At 36.1% G+C, this 19,436-nt stretch overlaps 1 protein-coding gene across 22 annotated transcripts in view; it reads right to left on the reverse strand.

Moving 5' to 3' along the window:
* Window positions 1–19,436, reverse strand: part of ERC1 (ELKS/RAB6-interacting/CAST family member 1) — a 539,792-nt gene that overhangs the window by 344,881 nt on the left and 175,475 nt on the right. For all 22 annotated transcript variants that reach the window (XR_005379702.1, XR_005379703.1, XR_005379704.1 and 19 more), the window contains one exon: window positions 9,602–9,795. Coding sequence is in view for 19 of the 22 variants with exons in the window: in XM_038576363.1 (XP_038432291.1) it covers window positions 9,602–9,795 (194 nt within the window). In the remaining 3 variants the exon portion in view is untranslated. The remainder of the gene's footprint in view (window positions 1–9,601; window positions 9,796–19,436) is intronic.

Raw genomic sequence — 19,436 nt, forward strand, 5'->3', positions numbered from 1 at the left:
AACTATCTTCCCTAATTTCTCCAAGTACCACCAGAAAAGTGCTTTCTCTTATACAGACACACATGCAAATAACACCTAGATTATATCTCACTCCTGGCAGGATAGGAAAATGACCCCAATCTTTGTGTTCAAGCTCAGTTCAGTACATTGATTTTGATCTATAGAAGTACAGACTTATCTCACTTACCAAATGAGATTAAGTTACTACTTTAGCGGCTCAGACAGCTAATTCAGGGGTTAATTACCTTGAGCCTAAATTCTGAGCAAAGTGAGAACACTCCTGCTTTAAAAAAAAAAAAAAAAAAAATCAGGGTGGGGGGAGGTGGCAAAATCAACGAAAGTGGCTCCAAATCTTACTAGATACAGTCCACTTTAAATAAAGCCAGTTGTTTATAAATCAGAATGTAATTCCTGGGCAGCCTGGGTGGCTCAGGGGTTTAAGCGCCTGTCTTCCGCCCAGCGCGTGATCCTGGAGACCCGGGATCAAGTCCCACATCGGGCTCCCTGCATGGAGCCTGCTTCTCCCTCTGCCTGAGTCTCTGTCTCTCTGTGTCTATCATGAATAAATAAATAAAATCTTAAAAAAAAAAAAAAAAAAAGGAATGTAATTCCCTTGGAAATAATATTATAGATGCAGTTTAGGTATTTTTGCTGGCCCACAAAATTTAAGTTTAGGCATGATGCAAATGCCTAGAACTCACAGTTCAAGATGAAGTCTAAAAAAGATGGTTAGCAGGGAAAATAAAATTAACCATCAAAAAGTGGAAAAACTAAGTGTCCTCTATTAGAAGTACTTACAGGACTGGCCTAGTAATATACGTGAGTGTGAATGAATAAATAAAGCGTGTCTTGGCTTCTCTTGCTTCCTTACCATAGTAGCAGCAGCATCCTGGCTTCCCCTTGTCTCTATGTACATCTGAGTTCACAGACCTGAAATTAAAAGTCTACAGTCCAGAACTACCTACTAACGCTCCAACTAACAACCTCGCAAGACATCATGACTGAATATTGGTCTTAGAAATTAAAAGACCATACTGAAGAGTACAAAGTTCAAAAAGTCTCATATTCAGGGGCACATATTAACTGGGTACCTTGAGTAGTACTTCTCAGGAGAGCTCAACCAAACCTTAATTGAAACCTTATCACTGAAATTTCCATCCATTACACAAGCCATGGAAAGAGGCTCTGCTAGCACCATCACAAAGGAAAAGACAACAGCTGCTTTCTGTTGAAGTCTTAGTCTTCTGGGGCCAGAAATATCTCTTTATTGAGTCTAGACTGACAGGAAGGCTGAGTCAGACATGGAGAAACTGGCACCAGGCAACAAAGCGACCCACATTTCAATTCCAAAGTACCTGTCCTCTAAGATAGCATTCTAGAATGTGGGAAAAACCTTTGGCCTCAGCAAGATCTTCAAGTGAACAGCCTCTGAATCATCCAATTGTCTTCATCTTCCTCTTCTAGAAGATAAGCTCATTAATAAAATCTAGAACATAGGATTGGAGGGGGGAGGAAGGGAAAGACTCTGGAATTTTAGAATTCTTAGGCATAACTTTATTACCACCCACCTACTTATGTGATACAGGACCAGCCATCTAATCTCTGTGCCTCAGCCTCCTTATCTGTATTTTAAAAATCTATATAAGAACCCTTTTCAAAAACAAACAAAAAGGTCACTATGCAAGAAGGGGCAACTAAAATCAACAAATACAACTACTAAACAAATTATATTAAAAATCTGGGGCATCTTTCTTAGAAAAATAAGATGTACCTGATAAATATCAAAAGGAAGACATGTAAGGTTTGCAGAGTTCCTACAGGAAATCTTCACCCAAAATATGTGCCATTTTGCTTTTTAATGTTTCCACTAAAGGACAGAAAAAGAATTGATAGTCGAATATAAATGAGGGGGGTGCCTGCGTGGCTCAGTCAGTTAAGCAGTTAAGAGTCTGCCTTCAGCTCAGGTTAAGATCCCAGGTCCTGGGATCCAGCCATGCCCTGGGATTAGGCTTCCTGCTCAACAGGGAGCCTGCTTCACCCTCTTTCTCTGCCCCTCCCACCAACTTCCCAACCCTCCACTCCCCCCCACCATGCTCTCTCTCTGCACTTTCTCTCTCAAATACATAAATAAAATCTTAAAAAAAAAATACAAATGAGGTAAGAGTAATGCCCACATCTGTCACACTGAAACTTTGTTTTTAAAATGTCAAAATATATGCTTCTTTAAAATAGTTGCCTGAGAGCAAAAATCTCCTGTATAAGGAATAAATACACTTTCAAAAAGTGAAGGGATGGGACACCTCAGTGGCTCAGTGGTTGAGCTTCCGCCTTTGGCTCAGAGCATAATCCCGGAGTCCCAGGATCCAGTCCTGCATCAGGCTTCCTGTATAGAGCCTACTTCTCCCTCTGCCTATGTTGCTGCCTTTCTCTCTCTGTCTCTCATGAATAAAGAGGGGAGGGGGGGGGAAGGGGGAAGGGGAGGGGAGGGGAGGGGAGGGGAGAGGGAGGGGAGGAGAAGGGCGAGTAGCTAAGACAAGAAACAGAAAAAACCCATCCCCTAACAGCCCGACAAGAACGAAAGAAAAAAGAAAGAAAGAAAGAAAAGAAAAGAAAAGAAAAGAAAAGAAAAGAAAAGAAAAGAAAAGAAAAGGGATGAGATCTGTTCCAGGCATTTGGGTGGAGATAAAGTGAGAAGAGACAGAGAGAGGACTAAAACAAAGGTAAAGGAGTACTGGCCTCTGTGTGGATGTCTGAACATCAGCATAGTAGAATCATTTGCAACCGCTTTGACGAGTATCCTCAAATTACTGACTTATTTAAAAGAATCAAAATTGGCATAACAAGGGAATCACTCATGATTTCAGGCAATAATTAAAAGGAAGTTAACTGTTTTATTCATAAAGTATTAGGTAGACAAAGATAGCCCAACCTTGGTCAAGGCCTCTAAGCTACTTCTGTTCTAGCACCTTCAAACCTTGTTTAACTTCCCAAAACTTTAAATCTTTTCAAAATGGTTGCTTCTACTATAGAAACACTTATAAAAGAAAACAAAAAAGAGAGAAATAAGTTTGTAATTACTATAATGGTTTGAATGCTTTGGGTGGCAAATTATAAAAAATCTTGTTTCAAAAAAAAAAAAAATCTTGTTTCAAAATAGCTTAAACTGTAAGAAAATGTACTATATAACGTAACAGGAAGTCTAGTTTCAGGAATACTTCCAAAATGAGTTCAAGAATACTCCCAAATTGGCAGCCCCGGTGGCTCAGCAGTTTAGCGCTGCCTTCAGCCCAGGGCAGTATCCCAAAGACCCAGGATCGAGTCCCATGTCAGGCTTCCTGCATGGAGCCTGCTTCTCCCCCTGCCTGTGTCTCTGCCTCTGTCTCTCTGTGTCTTTCATGAATAAATAAATAAAATCTTTTTTAAAAAAAAGAAAAGAATACTACCAAATTGAAGATGACACAAACAAATGAAAGCACGTATTATGCTCATGGGCTGGAAGAATATTGTTAAAATGTCCATGCTATCCAAAGCAATCTACATTCAACGCAATTTTTATCAAAATACCAATATGTTTTGCACAGTACTAGAACAATCCTAAAATTTGTATTAAAACACAAAAGAGGGATCCCTGGGTGGCGCAGCGGTTTGGCGCCTGCCTTTGGCCCAGGGCACGATCCTGGAGACCCAGGATCGAGTCCCACGTCGGGCTCCCGGTGCATGGAGCCTGCTTCTCCCTCTGCCTGTGTCTCTGCCTCTCTCTCTCTGTGTCTATCATGAATAAATAAATAAAATCTTTAAAAAAAAAAAAAAAAACACACAAAAGACCCTCAACAGCAAAAGTAATCAAGAGAGAAGAAGAAAGCTGGAAGTATCACAATTTCAGATTTTAAACTATACTACAAAGTAATGAAAACAGTACAGAACTGGAACAAAACAGACACAGAGATCAATGAAACAGGACAAAGAGCCATGAAATAAATGCACACTTACACAGTCAGTCTACAACAAAGGACGCAAGAATATACAATGAGGAAAAGACAGTCTCTTCAGGAAGTGGTGTTGGGAACACTAAACAGCTACATACAGAAGAATAAAACCAGACTACTTTCTATCATTGTATGTTTTTAAAAACTCACAAAACTCCTAGAAGAAACCATAAGCAATAAATACTTAGACATCAGTTTTAGCAATATTTTCTGGCTCAGACTCCTCAAAGTTAACAAAAGTGAAAAAAAACTATTGAGACTACACCAAATCAAAGAGCTTTTACATAGCAAAGAAAACCATCAACAAAATGAAAAGGCAACTTACTGAATAGAAGATATATGCAAAAGATATATCTGATAAGGGTTAATATCCAAAACATATAAAGAATTCATACAACTGAACAACAAACAACTAAAAAATGGGCAGAGGATAGAACAGATTTCCAAAGAAGACATAAAGATGGCCAATTGACAAAAGATGCTCAAAACAATCAAGGAAAAGCAAATCAAAACCACAGTTGAGATATTACCTCACATCAGTCAGAATGTCCAATATCAAAAAAGGCAAGAAATAACAAGTATTGGTAAAGATGTGGAGAAAAGAGAACCCTGGGGGCACTGCTGGTGGGAATGTAAACTGGTGCAGCCACTAAGGAAAACAGTATGGAGGTTCCTCAAAAAATTAAAAATAGAAATTCTGTAAGACCCAGTAATCAAGGTTCACCCAAAGAAAGCAAAGACACAAATTCAGAAAGATATATGCATCCCATGTTTACTGCAGCATTATATATAATAGCCAAGATATGGAAGCTAGCTAAGTGCCCACTGATGGATAAAGAAGATGTGGTATATACATTTATAATGGAATATCACTCATTCATAAAAAGTTAAAAAAAAAAAAAAAGAATGAAATTGTTGCCATTTGGGACAACTGGATGGACCTAGATGCTAAATGAGTTAAGTCAAACAAACAAAAAAAGACAAATGCCAGAATAAAAACCATAACAAATACCAAAAACAAAACAAACAAAAACAGAAATAGACTCATAAATACAGAGAACAAACTGGTGGTTGTCAGAAAGGAGGGGAAAGGAGGAATAGGTGAAATAGGTGAAAGGGTAGAAAAAGGTACAAACGTCCAGCATAAATGAATTAGGTCACGGGGATGAAACGTACAGTATAGAGAATACAGTCAGCAATGTTATAATAACTTTGTACGACAGATGGTCACCACACTTATTGTGGTGAGCATTTCATAATGTATATAAATGTCAAATCATTATGTTGTCTACCTGAAACTAATATAATATTGTATGTCAACTCTACTTCAATTAAAATATATATACAAAATAACCCAAAATGAATTCATAGACACAGAAAACAGACAAGCGGTTGCCAGAAGCATGGGTTGAGGGGGTGTGGAATGGGTGAAAGCTGTCAAAAGGTATACATTTCCTGGGATGTAATGCTGAGCATAGTGATTATAATTAACAATACTGTAAGATATATCTGAAAGTTACTAAGAGAATAGATCTTTAAAGTTCTTATCACGTGAAAAAATATTTCTGTAACTGCGTATGGTAACAGATATTAACTACAGTATGGTGTTGATCATTTTGCAACCTACACAAATACTGAATCATTATGCTGCATACAGAAATTAATATAATGTCATATGCCAATTATATCTCAAAAAAAACCCAATTTCTTTAATTAAAAAAAATTTTTACATAACTGTTGAAGTCTGAAAAGATATTAAATCAGAATTCTTTCAGCTTACATTACTCTTCTCTCAATATTTTAAACATTATGCCAAAGATAAGCCTCTTAGAAACTCTACTATGATCATTTTAGAAGAGAAACTCTTAACTACAATGTTTCTGAGCTAATCTAAATTGATCTACTTATAGGATAGGTAAAGCTCTAGGGTTTTTTTATTTTTGTTTTTGTTCTTCCTTAAATTGATCTATGAAGACTCCAAAAATCACCACGTAATAACTTTTTAAAATGTCAGCTTGGCTAGGCTAAAGTGCTCAGTTACATAACCAAACTCTAATTTAGATGTTGCTATGAAGGTATTTTGTAGATATAATTAAATCCTCTAATCCATTTAAGTAAAGGAGATTATCCCAGATAATCAGAGTGGGCATAACTGAATCCTCTGGAACGCCTCTAAAAGCAGGCTGAGGTTTCCCCAGGAGGGAAAAAAAACTCTGCCTGTGGACTTGGCAGAATTTTTGCCTGTACCCATGAAATTTCTACCCTGGTGATCTTCTCTTCCTGTCAGCTAGACATCCTGATTTCAGACTTCTTTTGTCAGTCCCCCACAATCATGCAAAACAACTCCTTGTAATAAATTTCTGAAGAGATACAGATATATATACATACATATATATATATCTCCTACTCCCTCTGCCTCTTTGGTTGCACTCCCAAATTACATACACTTCAGTATAAAATATGAATTCAGAAGTAGTATTTCTTACATTCAATTGGGAAAAAATTTAAATGTGCAGACATATGGATGGGCTTACATAATCCTTTTAAAATCTGCAATAAGTCACTGATAAACAATGGTACAACACTAAATCATCTAACAGGAGCTACTATTGTTCTACAAGAGCAATGCAAAGGACTAATCATTTGTATCTAGATCACAAAGAATAGGTCTGGAAATTCTTTATGAATTCTTTAAACCTTTTAACGTTGGCGATCCTTATATAAGAAGCACTAGGACACACACAAAGACTACTATGAATTTTCTCTAGTACAATGATCATAACAGTCCACTTTTTTCTCTTTTTTTTTTTTTTTTTTTTCATTTGGAAGGTTGCTGAACACCCTTTAAAAATGAATTCTGTATCCTGAGTAATGGGGTAGCACTACCATCATACTAGTTAAGGGGCTACTACCTAAAGGGCATTTCAGCATTAGAGCCACATACAAGATGGTCTAGAAACAAAGATGAAGACAATCATAATCAACAATATCAGAATCTTACCAGAGAGAACACACACTTTTTCCACACAATAAGGTACCCAAGAGGTGCATTTCAACTTGACACATACTGGCTGTTCTTTAATTCTGATCAAGCAAAATTCCCGCAAGCCTCAGCAGTAGCAAGAGCAGCAGTAGCAATTCAGTCTAGTACAGAACTGTAGCCTTACATAACACTCACTTTCCCAGGAAGTCCCAAACAAACCCCCCTGACGGTGCAGGGACAGAAACCTGGCGTGGAAGGTACAGACTGCGGGATACTGGCTTTCTGAGAAACAGCATGGCCAAGAGGGGACACACACAGAAACACACAGAGACCAAAACCCCAATGGATTAGGACCATGGTAAGACAAATCAAAAGAAAGGTGACAAAATTCAAATGATAAATTATGGGGAGACAGACACCCACACACAGGAAATAGTGGAATGGCAACACAAGAAGCAAATGGTTAGTAAAAAACACAGCAGCCACACACATGCACCTCAGTAGTACATATGGGAACACAATATAATCTTAACTGTCATTAACTATTATTCATATCTTAAATAGTATAGCTGGTCAACAAATTACAAAGCAGATAGCAAAATGGAGTTTTAAACTTTCTCCTTTTTGGTAGCCAAGAAACTTTGTGCCAAATCCTAAAACAAAATTACAATGCTACTGGCCAGAGGCTAAAACTGTAGAGCGCTTTTCAACCTTCTCAGTTAACATTCCATGGAAAGAATAGATCCCTTAGAACTTTTTCAAAAATGTGAGAAATACAGTGGTTAATAAAAGCACTTGGTTGTGCTTTGGGTATCATATATAGATTTAATCCCATTTCTTAGTCTCTTTTAAGTCACAACCAACTCAAAAAATCAGTAGTAGGTCCAAAAATGAATCGAAAAGTTTTTCAAACAAGCTGCCTGGAATGACAAGCAATAATTTCAATGAAGACTTCTAATATAAGAAAACAAACTAAAAAATGAAACTTGATCAAGGAATTTCTCTTCAGGATTCCTGGGTGGCGCAGCGGTTTGGCGCCTGCCTTTGGCCCAGGGCGTGATCCTGGAGACCCGGGATCGAATCCCACCAAGGGCTCCCGGTGCATGGAGCCTGCTTCTCCCTCTGCCTATGTCTCTGCCTCTCTCTCTCTCTCTGTGACTATCATAAATAAATAAAAAATTTAAAAAAAAGGAATTTCTCTTCTAAAATATTAAAATATTTGGCAGGAAGTCACTAATTCATCAAAAATATTACATTTTAAAACTACTACAGCACTGCCGCTGATTTCAGGCCAACACAAATGCAGAAATGCATGTGTTCATGTGAATATGCAAGTGTGTTTGTGTGCATGCGTGCACGCATGTGCGTGCTAGAGGGAAAACTGAAGCACAAACATGAGAAAAGGCATACAAAAATATAATAATCTAATCTTGAGATTGGTAGTTTCTTAAGTCTAACCTAAAGAAGTCTATCCATTCATCTTATCCAGAACCAGAAAATGTTGTTCATATGAACTCTGTTCGAGTTCATATCAAAGTAAGAGCAATCTAGTATGTGGTCAGTCTACATTATTCACACTTTCACTATAGTGAAGAAAACCTGTGAGGGTTAGACTTCCTTGTTTTAGTTTCTTGCAATCAAAATTCTATGGGTACAGAAAAGGAGAAAAATCAATTCCAGAGGGGAGTATCAAGTCTACTTGTCACCCCAAAATTTTAAACTTAATAAACTTATGAAAGTCATCTCATATCTCCTAATCCTCAAGAACATAAAAATAAAATATTCCTAGGAATCAGCTCCAAGGAACCACATAGGCTAATGATTTCATTCTGTCACTGTTGTCTCTGATTATTTAGAAGAATATAGGTGATTGATGAAGTTCTACTAGAACTACTTCAATGTACTTGTAAATTTATGTTAAATACATGCTCTAAAAGAAGAGGTCAAAAGACACATAATATTTAGTATAAAACATTCTAATTAAAAAAAAAAAAACAAAAACAGAAAATTCAAAGAGTCGTCTGGCTACATCTGTAAACACAGCTCATTTTATAGAATTCAAAGTCAGAGACCCATAATATATAACCAAGTCTCTTAAATTATCCCCACAATGTCCCTTCTTCTAAATTTGACCTGTGCACTGATGTAACAGCCTGCTTCTCCACAATACAAACTGTGTGAAGTCTAAAAATTCATAGCCAAAAGGAGCATCGGGCTCAATGAAAAAGGTCTAAGCCAATGAAAAAACATTACCTCCTTGAAGTTGAGGTTCATTTGCTCTGTAGATAATAAGTAATTAGAGAGCAAGTAGCTATTTGTACCCTCCTGATTAGCTAGTAGAAAGCTTTAATTTCTCCACTGATGAATACTTTCTCACTTTCCAATCAATGATGTTGATGTCCACAGCTTCCTAATACATCCCCATTCTATGCTGCCTTTCAAATGTTACAGCAATGCATTTACAATGACTTAGAATAAAAAGTCTATTAAAAAAATAACATAAGCATTCTAGAATCTAAATCCCAAGAAGCAGATACACTAAACAAGTATGCCCCCAAAAGTATACAGTTTTAAAACCATACTTTAACCTTTCTAACATAGTAAGTCCACCATTCAGCTATCCTATCCTTACCTTTCCAACTCTGCAATCTTCTTATCTTTGTCATTCTTCTCATTTTCCACCTCCTTCAAGATTTCCAAGAGACGGTCAACTTCTGCCTGGGCCTTGCTAGATTCATCTTTGTACCTGGAAATCTCTCTCTCCAATTGCTGTATTCGGTCACTCATCTCTGGACTGGCTCTGGCTTCCAATGTTGCCTCATGTGCCTACAAAGAAAAGTGATCAAATTCTATCAGATACATATACTGGCAGTGGGCAAATCATGTCCCAAAGGACTATCTGTATTTCAAATTAAATAGATCATTATCAAATATGTACTAGCTAGTCTTTAATTTATGAAGTTTTTCTCTACTTAAATATTACATAGACAAAACATTAGTAATAAAATGAGAATAAAATGAGAAAAGTTATCATGGATTTCAAACGGATTTGTGTTTAGATGTATAACTCTGAATATCAGGCCAAAAATCATCATATAACAAGACATGTTTTTCTGAGTCTGAGACATACAAACAAGCCATGAGACTATTATTGATCTACTATTGATCTCTTCAATCTTTCTAAAAAAGGCATCACCAGAAATTCCCTGCTCCTGTTACTATAACCCATGCCAATGCTGAAATCAATTCCCACTTGATCCTTCCCTTCCCTTTTCTTATATACTGCTTTACCAAGCATGTATGAATCACATGGCCTGGAGCAGACAATCATATAGATATGACAAATGTGACGCCATAAAAAAGAAGGTACGTTATGGGACACCTGGGTGGCTCCGTCAGTTAAGCACCTAACTCTTGGCTTCAGCTCAGATCGTGATCTCAGGGTCATGAGATTAAGACCCACATCCAGGTCCACACTCAGCATGGAATCAGCTTAAGATTCTCTCCCTCTGCCACTCCTCCACTCTCTCTCAATCTCTCTAATGACTAACTAAATCTTAAAAAAAAAAAAAAAAAGAATTTGGGCTAAGAAAATGGCTATCCGCACATAGGTACCTTACTAAGATAAGGATTCAGTATTTTACAAGATACAAAGTCAGAAATCAACAATCCCATTTAGAACCAGGAAAAAATTTTTATTCAGATTCCTGTTGCAAGGTGGCTCAGTGGTTGAGCGTCTACCTTTGGCTCAGGTTGTGATCCCGGGGTCCCGGATCAAGTCCCACATCGGAGTCCCTGCAGGGAGCCTGCTTCTCCCTCTGCCTGTGTCTCTGCCTCTCTCATAAATAAACAAACAAATAAACAAACAAACAAACAAATAAACCTTTAAAAAAAAGAATCCTGTTGCAAATGTAACTAATACCTTCAATGTATTCTGGAATGCAAAGCAATTTCAATAATTAAAAACTATCAAGTCTTCAATTTTCCTCCTGAATCTCTAAAACCATGCATGTATAATATATTTAAAGAGAAGGCAGAGGTGAAGATGTTTTATTTTCCTTTATTTAACAGGCAATAATACTACTTAGTTCTTTAAAATGGTTTGAAAAACATTAAAGGAGTAAAAATATATTATTAGGAAATATTTCAGAAAGCTCTGATGCAAAATGCCTAGAGTATAAGAGAAATGTTTCCATAAACTGAGCTAAAAAATTAAAGCTGAACTTCTAAGATCAAGACCTTTACAAACATCTTTTGTTTCAGGTTTAATCAATTATGAAAATCCAGTTAATAATAGTGGCCTTTAAAAAAGATTCCACTGGCAGATCTGTATTTTAATGTATTAGCAAAATTCTAACCTAAACTGGTATGGTTAACAGCCATAACAAAGTAAAATCAAGAGGAAAGAGAGCAACCTGGAATGCATTAACTCATTAAGAATAAAAAACAAGGGAAAAGCAGTGGAAATGCAGACACTTTCCAATGCTTGGGAGGGGGGGGATTTTGATCTCACAAAACCTTTTCCACATTGGATGAACCCCAATATACTTTAGAAAGAAGTAAAATTCTTTTCAAAGTATAGAGAGTTCCTACTTGAGGAAGGGAGAGATAAGGTCAAGTGCATTCACTTTCTACAGAGTAGTAAAAAAAACACTCATACAAAATAAAGAAAAAACACCAACCAGGGCTTTATGGCACTACTCTGTCACATCATTTACTGGTTTGAATGGGTGAGTTAACACTATTTCAGGATCCTGAAGAGAGAAGAGACAGGAAGAAGGAAAAAAGGTAGAAGGAAATGGTATAAGAAGAGAACAAGAAAGAAAAAGAAAAGTAAAAGAACAAAAAATGTAATTTTTTAAAACTCGCAATAAAAAAAATTTCTCCAGGAGGAAGACCAAAAAAAAAAAAAAAAGAAAAAAAGAATTTAGCACTTCCTACAATTTCAATAATTCAGAAGTTGAATTTGAATGTTTTCCTTAAGAATTCTGAGATTATAATCTCATGCTTAAAACACAAAATATGGAAAATCATGTACAGGGTGTAAATTCATAAGCTAGAAGTATTTCTGTTCCATTTCTATTCTGTTGTATTTTTTTGCTGGCACCATAACTGTTTTTTGATGATACAGCTTTGTAATACAACTTTAAGTCCAGAATTGTGATGCCTCCAGCTTTGCTTTTCTTTTTCAAGATTACTTTGGCTATTCAGGGTATTCTGTGGTTCCATACAAATTTCAGGATTGCTTGTTCTAGCTCTATGAAAAATGCTGGTGGTATTTTTTTTTTTAAATATTTTACACTTCTTTATTTAAGAGAGAGTCTGGGTGGGGGGCGGGGGAGGAGCGGTGCATGGGGAAAGAGCAGAAGCAGAGGCAGAAGCAGGCTCTTGCTGAGCAGAGTCTGACTTGGGGCTCTATCCCAGGACCCTGAAATCATGACCTGAGCTGAAGGCAGATGCTTAACCGACTGAGTCACCCATGCTGGTGGTATTGTGACAGATACTGCATTAAATGTATTGATTACTTTGGGTAGTATAGACATTTTAATAGTGTTTGTTCTTCCAATCCATAAGCATGGGGTGTCTTTTCATTTCTTTGTGTCTCCTTCATTTTCTTTCATCAGTGTTATTTTACAGTTCTTGGAGTATGAGTCTTTTACCTCGTTGGTTAGGTTAATTCCTAGGCTTATTGCTTTTGGTACAACTGTGCTGCTTCACTATTAGTATATAAAAATGCAATGAATTTCTCAACATTTATATTGTATCCTTGTGACTTTACTGAATTCGTTGATCAGTTCTAACAGTTTTTTCATGGAGTCTTTGGGGTTTTCTATACAAAGTATCACATCTGCAAATATTGAGAGTTTGTCTTTTTCCTTGCCAATCTGGATGCCTTCTATTTCTTTTTGTTGTCTGATTGCTGACAATTGTTAAAGTGTTAAATAACTGTGGTGAGAGGAGACATCCCTGTAATGTTCCTGACCATAGAGGAAAAGCTCTCAGTTTTTCTCCAATGAAGATGACATTAGTTGTGGGTTTTTTGTATATGGCCTTTATTATGTTGAGGTATATGCCCTCTAGACCTACTTTGTTGAGGGTTTTTATCATGAATGGATGTTATACTTTATCAAATGCTTTCTCTCCATCTACTGATATGATCATATGGTTCTTTTCTTTCATTAATGTGGTGTATCACATTGATTGATCTGTGAATACTGAACCACTGCTGCAACCCAGGAATAAATTCTACTTGACTGTGATAAATGATTTTTTTTAAATATATTGTTGTGTTCAGTTTGCTATTATTTTATTAAGAATTTCTGCAGCCATAGTCATCAGGGATCTTGGCTTGCAGTTCCCTTTTTTAATGGAGTCTTTATCTAGTTTTGGTATCAGGGTAATGCTGGCCTCATAAATGAATTTGGAAGTTTTCCTCCCTTTTCTATTTTTTAGAATAGTTTGAGAAGAAAAAAAAGAAATAACAAGTATGGTGGGGATGTACAGAAAAGAGAACAATTATACACTGTTAGTGGGAATGAATTTGATACAGACACTACAGAAAACAGTACGAAGTTTCCTCAAAAATTTAAAAATAGAAGTACCATACAATTCAGGAACTCTGCTTCAGGGTATATATCCAAAGGAAACACAATCACTATTTCGAAAAGACTACCTGTACCCCCATACTCACTGTAGTATTATAGTAGCCAAGACAGGAATCAACCTAAGTGTCCACTGATGTATGAATGCATAAAAAAGTCATACAGAATAGAATACTATTTACCCATTTAAAAAAAAAAAAGAAGAAATTCCTTCCATTTGTAACAATATGGACGAAGCTTGAGGGCATTATGCAAAATTAAATATGTCAGAGAACGAGAAATACTATATGATCTCACCTATATGTGAAATATAAAAAACTGAACTCAGACCAACACAAAACAAATGGCTGGTTGCCAGGAGCAGAGAGAAGTGTGTGTCATGCCCCATGTCAATGGGCAAAAGTGGTCAAAGAGTACAAACTTCCAATTATAAGATGAGTAAGTTCTCAGAATATACTACATAGTATGGTGACTAGGATTAAGTATCGTTTTGTATGTTTGAAAACTGTTGAGAAGTAGGTTTTACAAGTTCCCACAAATAGGGCAGCCCTGGTGGCGCAGCGGTTTGGTGCCGCCTGCAGCCTGGGGTGTGATCCTGGAGACCCGGGATCAAGTCCCACTTTGGGCTCCCTGCATGGAGCCTGCTTCTCCCTCTCCCTGTGTCTCTGCCTCTCTCTGTGTGTGTGTCTATGAATAAATAAATAAAATCTTAAAAAAAAAAAATTCCCACAAATAGAAAAATTGTATCCACATAAAAAACTAAACAAAAATAAACTTACAAATACACTATAAAACAAAGCAAAAAAAATGCTAATATAGAAAACAAAGACAACAAAATCCTAGACCTAATAAACTACTAAGAATTAAAATTGTAACAAATAACAAACCGAAATACCATCTGACAGTATTTGGTTCTATTTATTTATTTACTTTAGATACAACTGACATATAACCTTATATTAGTTCCAGGTGTACACCATAATGATTTGACATATGTATAGTTACTGTAAAATGATCATAATATATCTAATTAACATCTATTACTACAAAATTACAAATAATTTTCTTCTTGTGATAAGAACTTTTAAGATCTACTCTCTTAGCAATTTTCAAATGTATGATAAAGTAATATTAACTATAGTCACCATGCTGTACATTATATCCCAGGACTTATTTTATAACTGGAAATTTTTACCTTTTGACTCCCTTTGCTCATTTCACCTGCTAACCACCACACTCCCCACCCTCTCTGGCAACCACCAATCTGTTCACTGTATCTATGGGTTCAGGTTTTTATTTTTGTTTTTATAATCCACATATAAGTGAGATCATATGGTATTTGTCTTTCTCTATTTCACTGCCCTGTTTTTAAAATGTAATAATGCTAGGGAAGTATTTTATGTCATTTACTAGAATGAGATAAAATCTGAAGTATAATATTTAACAATTGTTATGAATCTTATTACATCTTATTGCTTAACTCTTATTTCAATCTTACATTAGGAAATACATTTTCATTTATTCTAGGATATATTTTAAAGTCAAAGGTTTTTTTCTTCTTTCTTGAGAAGTAATTTCCAATATAAATTAATGAGTTTAAAAACATTCAATAATATAAAATACTCAAATTCACTTGACATCTAGAACTAAAAAAGCTATATAAGACATGTACATTGGGGCGCCTGGGTGGCTCAGTCACATAAGCCTCCAACTCTTCATTTCAACTCAAGTACTGATTTCAGGGTCCTGAGAAAGAGCCCCACATCAGCTGTGAGTCTGTTTATCTCCCTCTGTCCCTCCCCCCCATTCACACACATGCACGTTCATGTTCTCTCATTTTCTCTCTCTCTCTCTCTCTCTCTTTCTCTCTGAAATAAATAGCCATGTATATTTTTAATTCAGACCTCTGTGATATACTCTCAAATTCCTTGGGATAGACAACCTATTGATTCCATAAATATTTATGTGTTAATAAAACTAAAGCTGATTCCCAAAAATAGGCAAAAACTGTTTTTTTTTATTTTAGGTTTTAGATGTTATTCTAAACAGCAAAATTCACATATGTATCTTCACAAAACAAAAATGCATAGGTCTGTTCCAAATGGAAAACTGCTATAACTTCAGCTCCAACATGTAAAAAGTTTGGAAATCATGACCCATTCTTAAAACAAGAACAAGTTAAAAAACTGAAAATCAACTACTTTTCTTGGACCTATCGGAGAACTGAGGTCAAAAGGCAAACTACAACTCCAAAATGAAGAGACACAGACAAATCCAGAGAGTCATAGTTGAGATCTACCCACCTGGAGCAAAGCTGTTGGGAAAAACACTTCAATGGTGACTTTGAGGAGTTACTAGAGGCTGAATGTGGACAAACATGAAAGTGAAAAAGTCTTAGAAGCTGCAGTTTTGGGCAGACCCACCTTACTTTCACAGGCTTTCCCCTGAGGAACCCCACCAGATTCTGACAGTGAAGAACTGACAAAAACCCCCTTGTGGTTCTTGCAAGGGTGGGAGGCGAGGGTAGTAATTGTGAAATATGCCCAAAGTATACTCTCCCCAAAGGCAGATTCTCCAGGAATAAATATTTTAACAGAATTTTATCCCACCTGACAGATAGGGATTTCTCCCATTCAAGCCCCCGCTAGCTAAGGGGGAAAGCCTTTGTGAAGATCACAGCCAAGGACACAGGCTCATAAAAGGCCAAGACTTAATCACTAGACTATAGAAAGTTTATCTTCGCTCACACCTTACTACCACACCACTCCAGTAAAATAACAAAGGATAACAGTTGAAAAAGCTATAGGATGCAGACTCTCTCTGAAGAGAAAAACCCAAAGTCAACATAGAACACTAGAGGAATTTGAAGCCTCTGGCACCTACAGCTACAGCAAACATTAAATACAGCTCAACTTCTAGCCAGATTAAAACCTCACATATACACTTATTTACCTGCTATCTGATACAACATATCTGGCTTTCAACAAAAAATTACAAAGTATGCTAAAAAGCAAGAAAAGACACAGTCTGAAGAGAAGAAGAAACATAGCAAGCATCAAAATTAGACTCAGATATCTGACATTGATGTTGGAATTAATCAGTCAGGGAATTTAAAATAACTGATTAATATTTAAGGTCCCTAATGGGAAAAGTAGCCGATATCCAAGAACAGATGGGTGATATAGTCAGAGAGGTGGACATTCTAAGAGAGAATCAAAAGGAAATTCTAGGTGTAAAAAACATGTAAGAATAATTAATGCTTAAAAAATAATTAATGCTTTTGATAGACTCATTAATAGACCAGATGTGGCTGAAGAAATAATCAGTAAGCTTAAAGACAGGTCAATAGAAACTTAACAAAATGGGGGCACCTGGGTGAGCATTTGCCTTTGGCTCAGGTCATGATTTCAGGGTTCTGAGATCAAGCCCCGCATCAGGCTCCCTGCTCAGCAAGGAGTCTGCTTCTCCCACTCCCTCTGCCCCTTCCCTCTCTACTTGTGCTCTCTCTCTCCCACACCAAAATAAATAAATAAAATCTTTAAAAAAAAAAAACTTCCCAAAATGAAAAGAGAAAAAAAATAATAAATAGAACAGTACAGGACATGGAGAAATTTCAAAAGGTGCAACATACATATAATTGGAATACCAACAGGAAAGGAAAGGAGAAGAAATATTATACGTAATAATGGCTGAAAATTTTCCAATGATGATACACACCAAATCAAGGAGCTCAGAACACCAGGAAATACAAATTTTAAACACCCATACATAGGCACATCATATCAAAACTATAGAAAATGAAAGACAAAGAAAAAAGTTTAAGGGAAGCCAGAGGGGAAAAAACACCTTACCTATAGAATAATGTTAAGAACTACAGTAACTTCTCATCAGAAGTCATATAAGACAGCTGAGTAAAACATTTAAAGTGTTACAGAGAAAATAATCTCATCAATCTAGAAATCCATACCCAGTGTTATTATCTTTCAAAAGTGAACAAGAAATAAAGACTTTAATCTTAAACAAAAACCAAGAAATTCATAGCCAGGAGACCTACCCTGCAAAAATATATTAAACGAAGTTCTTTAGTGGGCACCTGAGCAGCTCAGTCAATTAAGCATATAACTCTTGATTTCAGCTCAGGTCATGATCTCAGGGATGTGAGACCGAACCACGTGCTGGGAGTGGAGCCTGCTTCAGATTCTGTCTCTCATCTGCCCCTCCCACCTGCCCCTGCTCATGCTCTCTCTCAAAAAAAAAAAAAAAAAAAAAAAAAAAAAAAAAAAAAAAAAGTTCTTCAGGCAGAAGCAAATTATATAGGTCAAAAATTCACATTTACATAAAGAGAACTAGAGAAGGAATGAAGCTTAAATTACATCTTTTATTATTCTTCTTCACTTAAAAGATAATACTTTAAAGTAATAACAGTAATGTACTGGGTGATTATCAGATATGGATAAGTGAAATGAATGATAACAATGTCATCAGGGAAGAGAGGAAGGAATTGGGAGGATTCTGTTGTATGGTACCTGCATGATACATAAAGTGGGATAACATTTTTTGAAAGTGAATTTAGTTTAAAAATACTTACTACATGATTTTTTGATATGACACCAAAAGCACAGGCAACAAAAGCAAAAACAGGAAGACTACATCAAACTAAAAAGCTTCTATACAACAAAGAAAATTATCAACAAAATGAAAAGGCAACCTACAGAATAGATGACAGTATTTGTAAACCTTATAGCTAACAACAGATTAATATTCAAAATATGTAAGGAATCACACAACTTGATAGCACAAACACAAATAATCCTATTAAAACAGGGAAAGGACCTGAATAGATACTCTTCCAAAGAAGGCACACACATTGAAGTGTTTTTCCCAACAGCTACACAAAAAGAAGCTCAACATCACTAACCACCAAGAAAATGCAAATCAAAACCAACATGAGATAACAACTAACCCCTGTTAGAACAGCAATCATCAAAAAGACTAGAAATAAGAGTTGGCAGTAGTATAGAGATGAGGGAGCCTTTTTATCCTGCTGGTGGGAATGCAAATTCAAACAGCCATTATGGTAAACAGTAAGAAGCTTCCTCAGAAATTCTTACATGGAGCTACTATATGATCCAGCAATCTCATTCCTGGATATACATCCAAAAGAAATGAAATCAGTATTTTAAAGAGATGTCTACACTCTCATGTTCATTGCAGCATTATTCACAAGACCCAATATATGGAAAGAATCAAACTGTCCAACAACAGATGAATGGATAAAGGAAATATGATGTGTATGTGTGTCTGTGTATACTGAAATATTAATCACAAAAAGAAAGGAAATCTTGCCATTTGTGACAACATGGAGTACATTATGCTAAGTGAAACAAGCTAGAAACAGAAAGATAAATACTGTAAGATCTCACTTATATGCAGAATCTAAAACAGCTGAACTTAGAATGGTGGGTGTCAAGGGCTGGAGGGTGGAGAAATGAAGAGATGCTACTCAAAGGAAGGGTATAAACTTTCAGTTATATAAGATGAATAAGCTCTGGGGATCTAACATAAAGGATAGTGACCACACTTAATAATACTATCCTGTATACTTGAAATTTGCTGAAAGAGTATATTTTAAAAAGTGCTCTCACCACAAAAAAATAAAATGGTAATTATGAGAGGTAATGAATGTGCTAACTAGCTTGACTGTGGTAATCATTCCACAATGTTACACAAATCATCATCTTGTACCCCTTAAATATATACAATTATTACTTGTTAATTATATCTCAATAAAGTTGGGGAGACAAGTAAAAAATGTATACAGCAAACTCTAAGGCAATTACTTGAAAACTATAACAAATATAACTG

The sequence above is a fragment of the Canis lupus genome, chromosome 27, assembly GCF_011100685.1.
Source record: "Canis lupus familiaris isolate Mischka breed German Shepherd chromosome 27, alternate assembly UU_Cfam_GSD_1.0, whole genome shotgun sequence".
Lineage (NCBI taxonomy): Eukaryota > Metazoa > Chordata > Mammalia > Carnivora > Canidae > Canis > Canis lupus.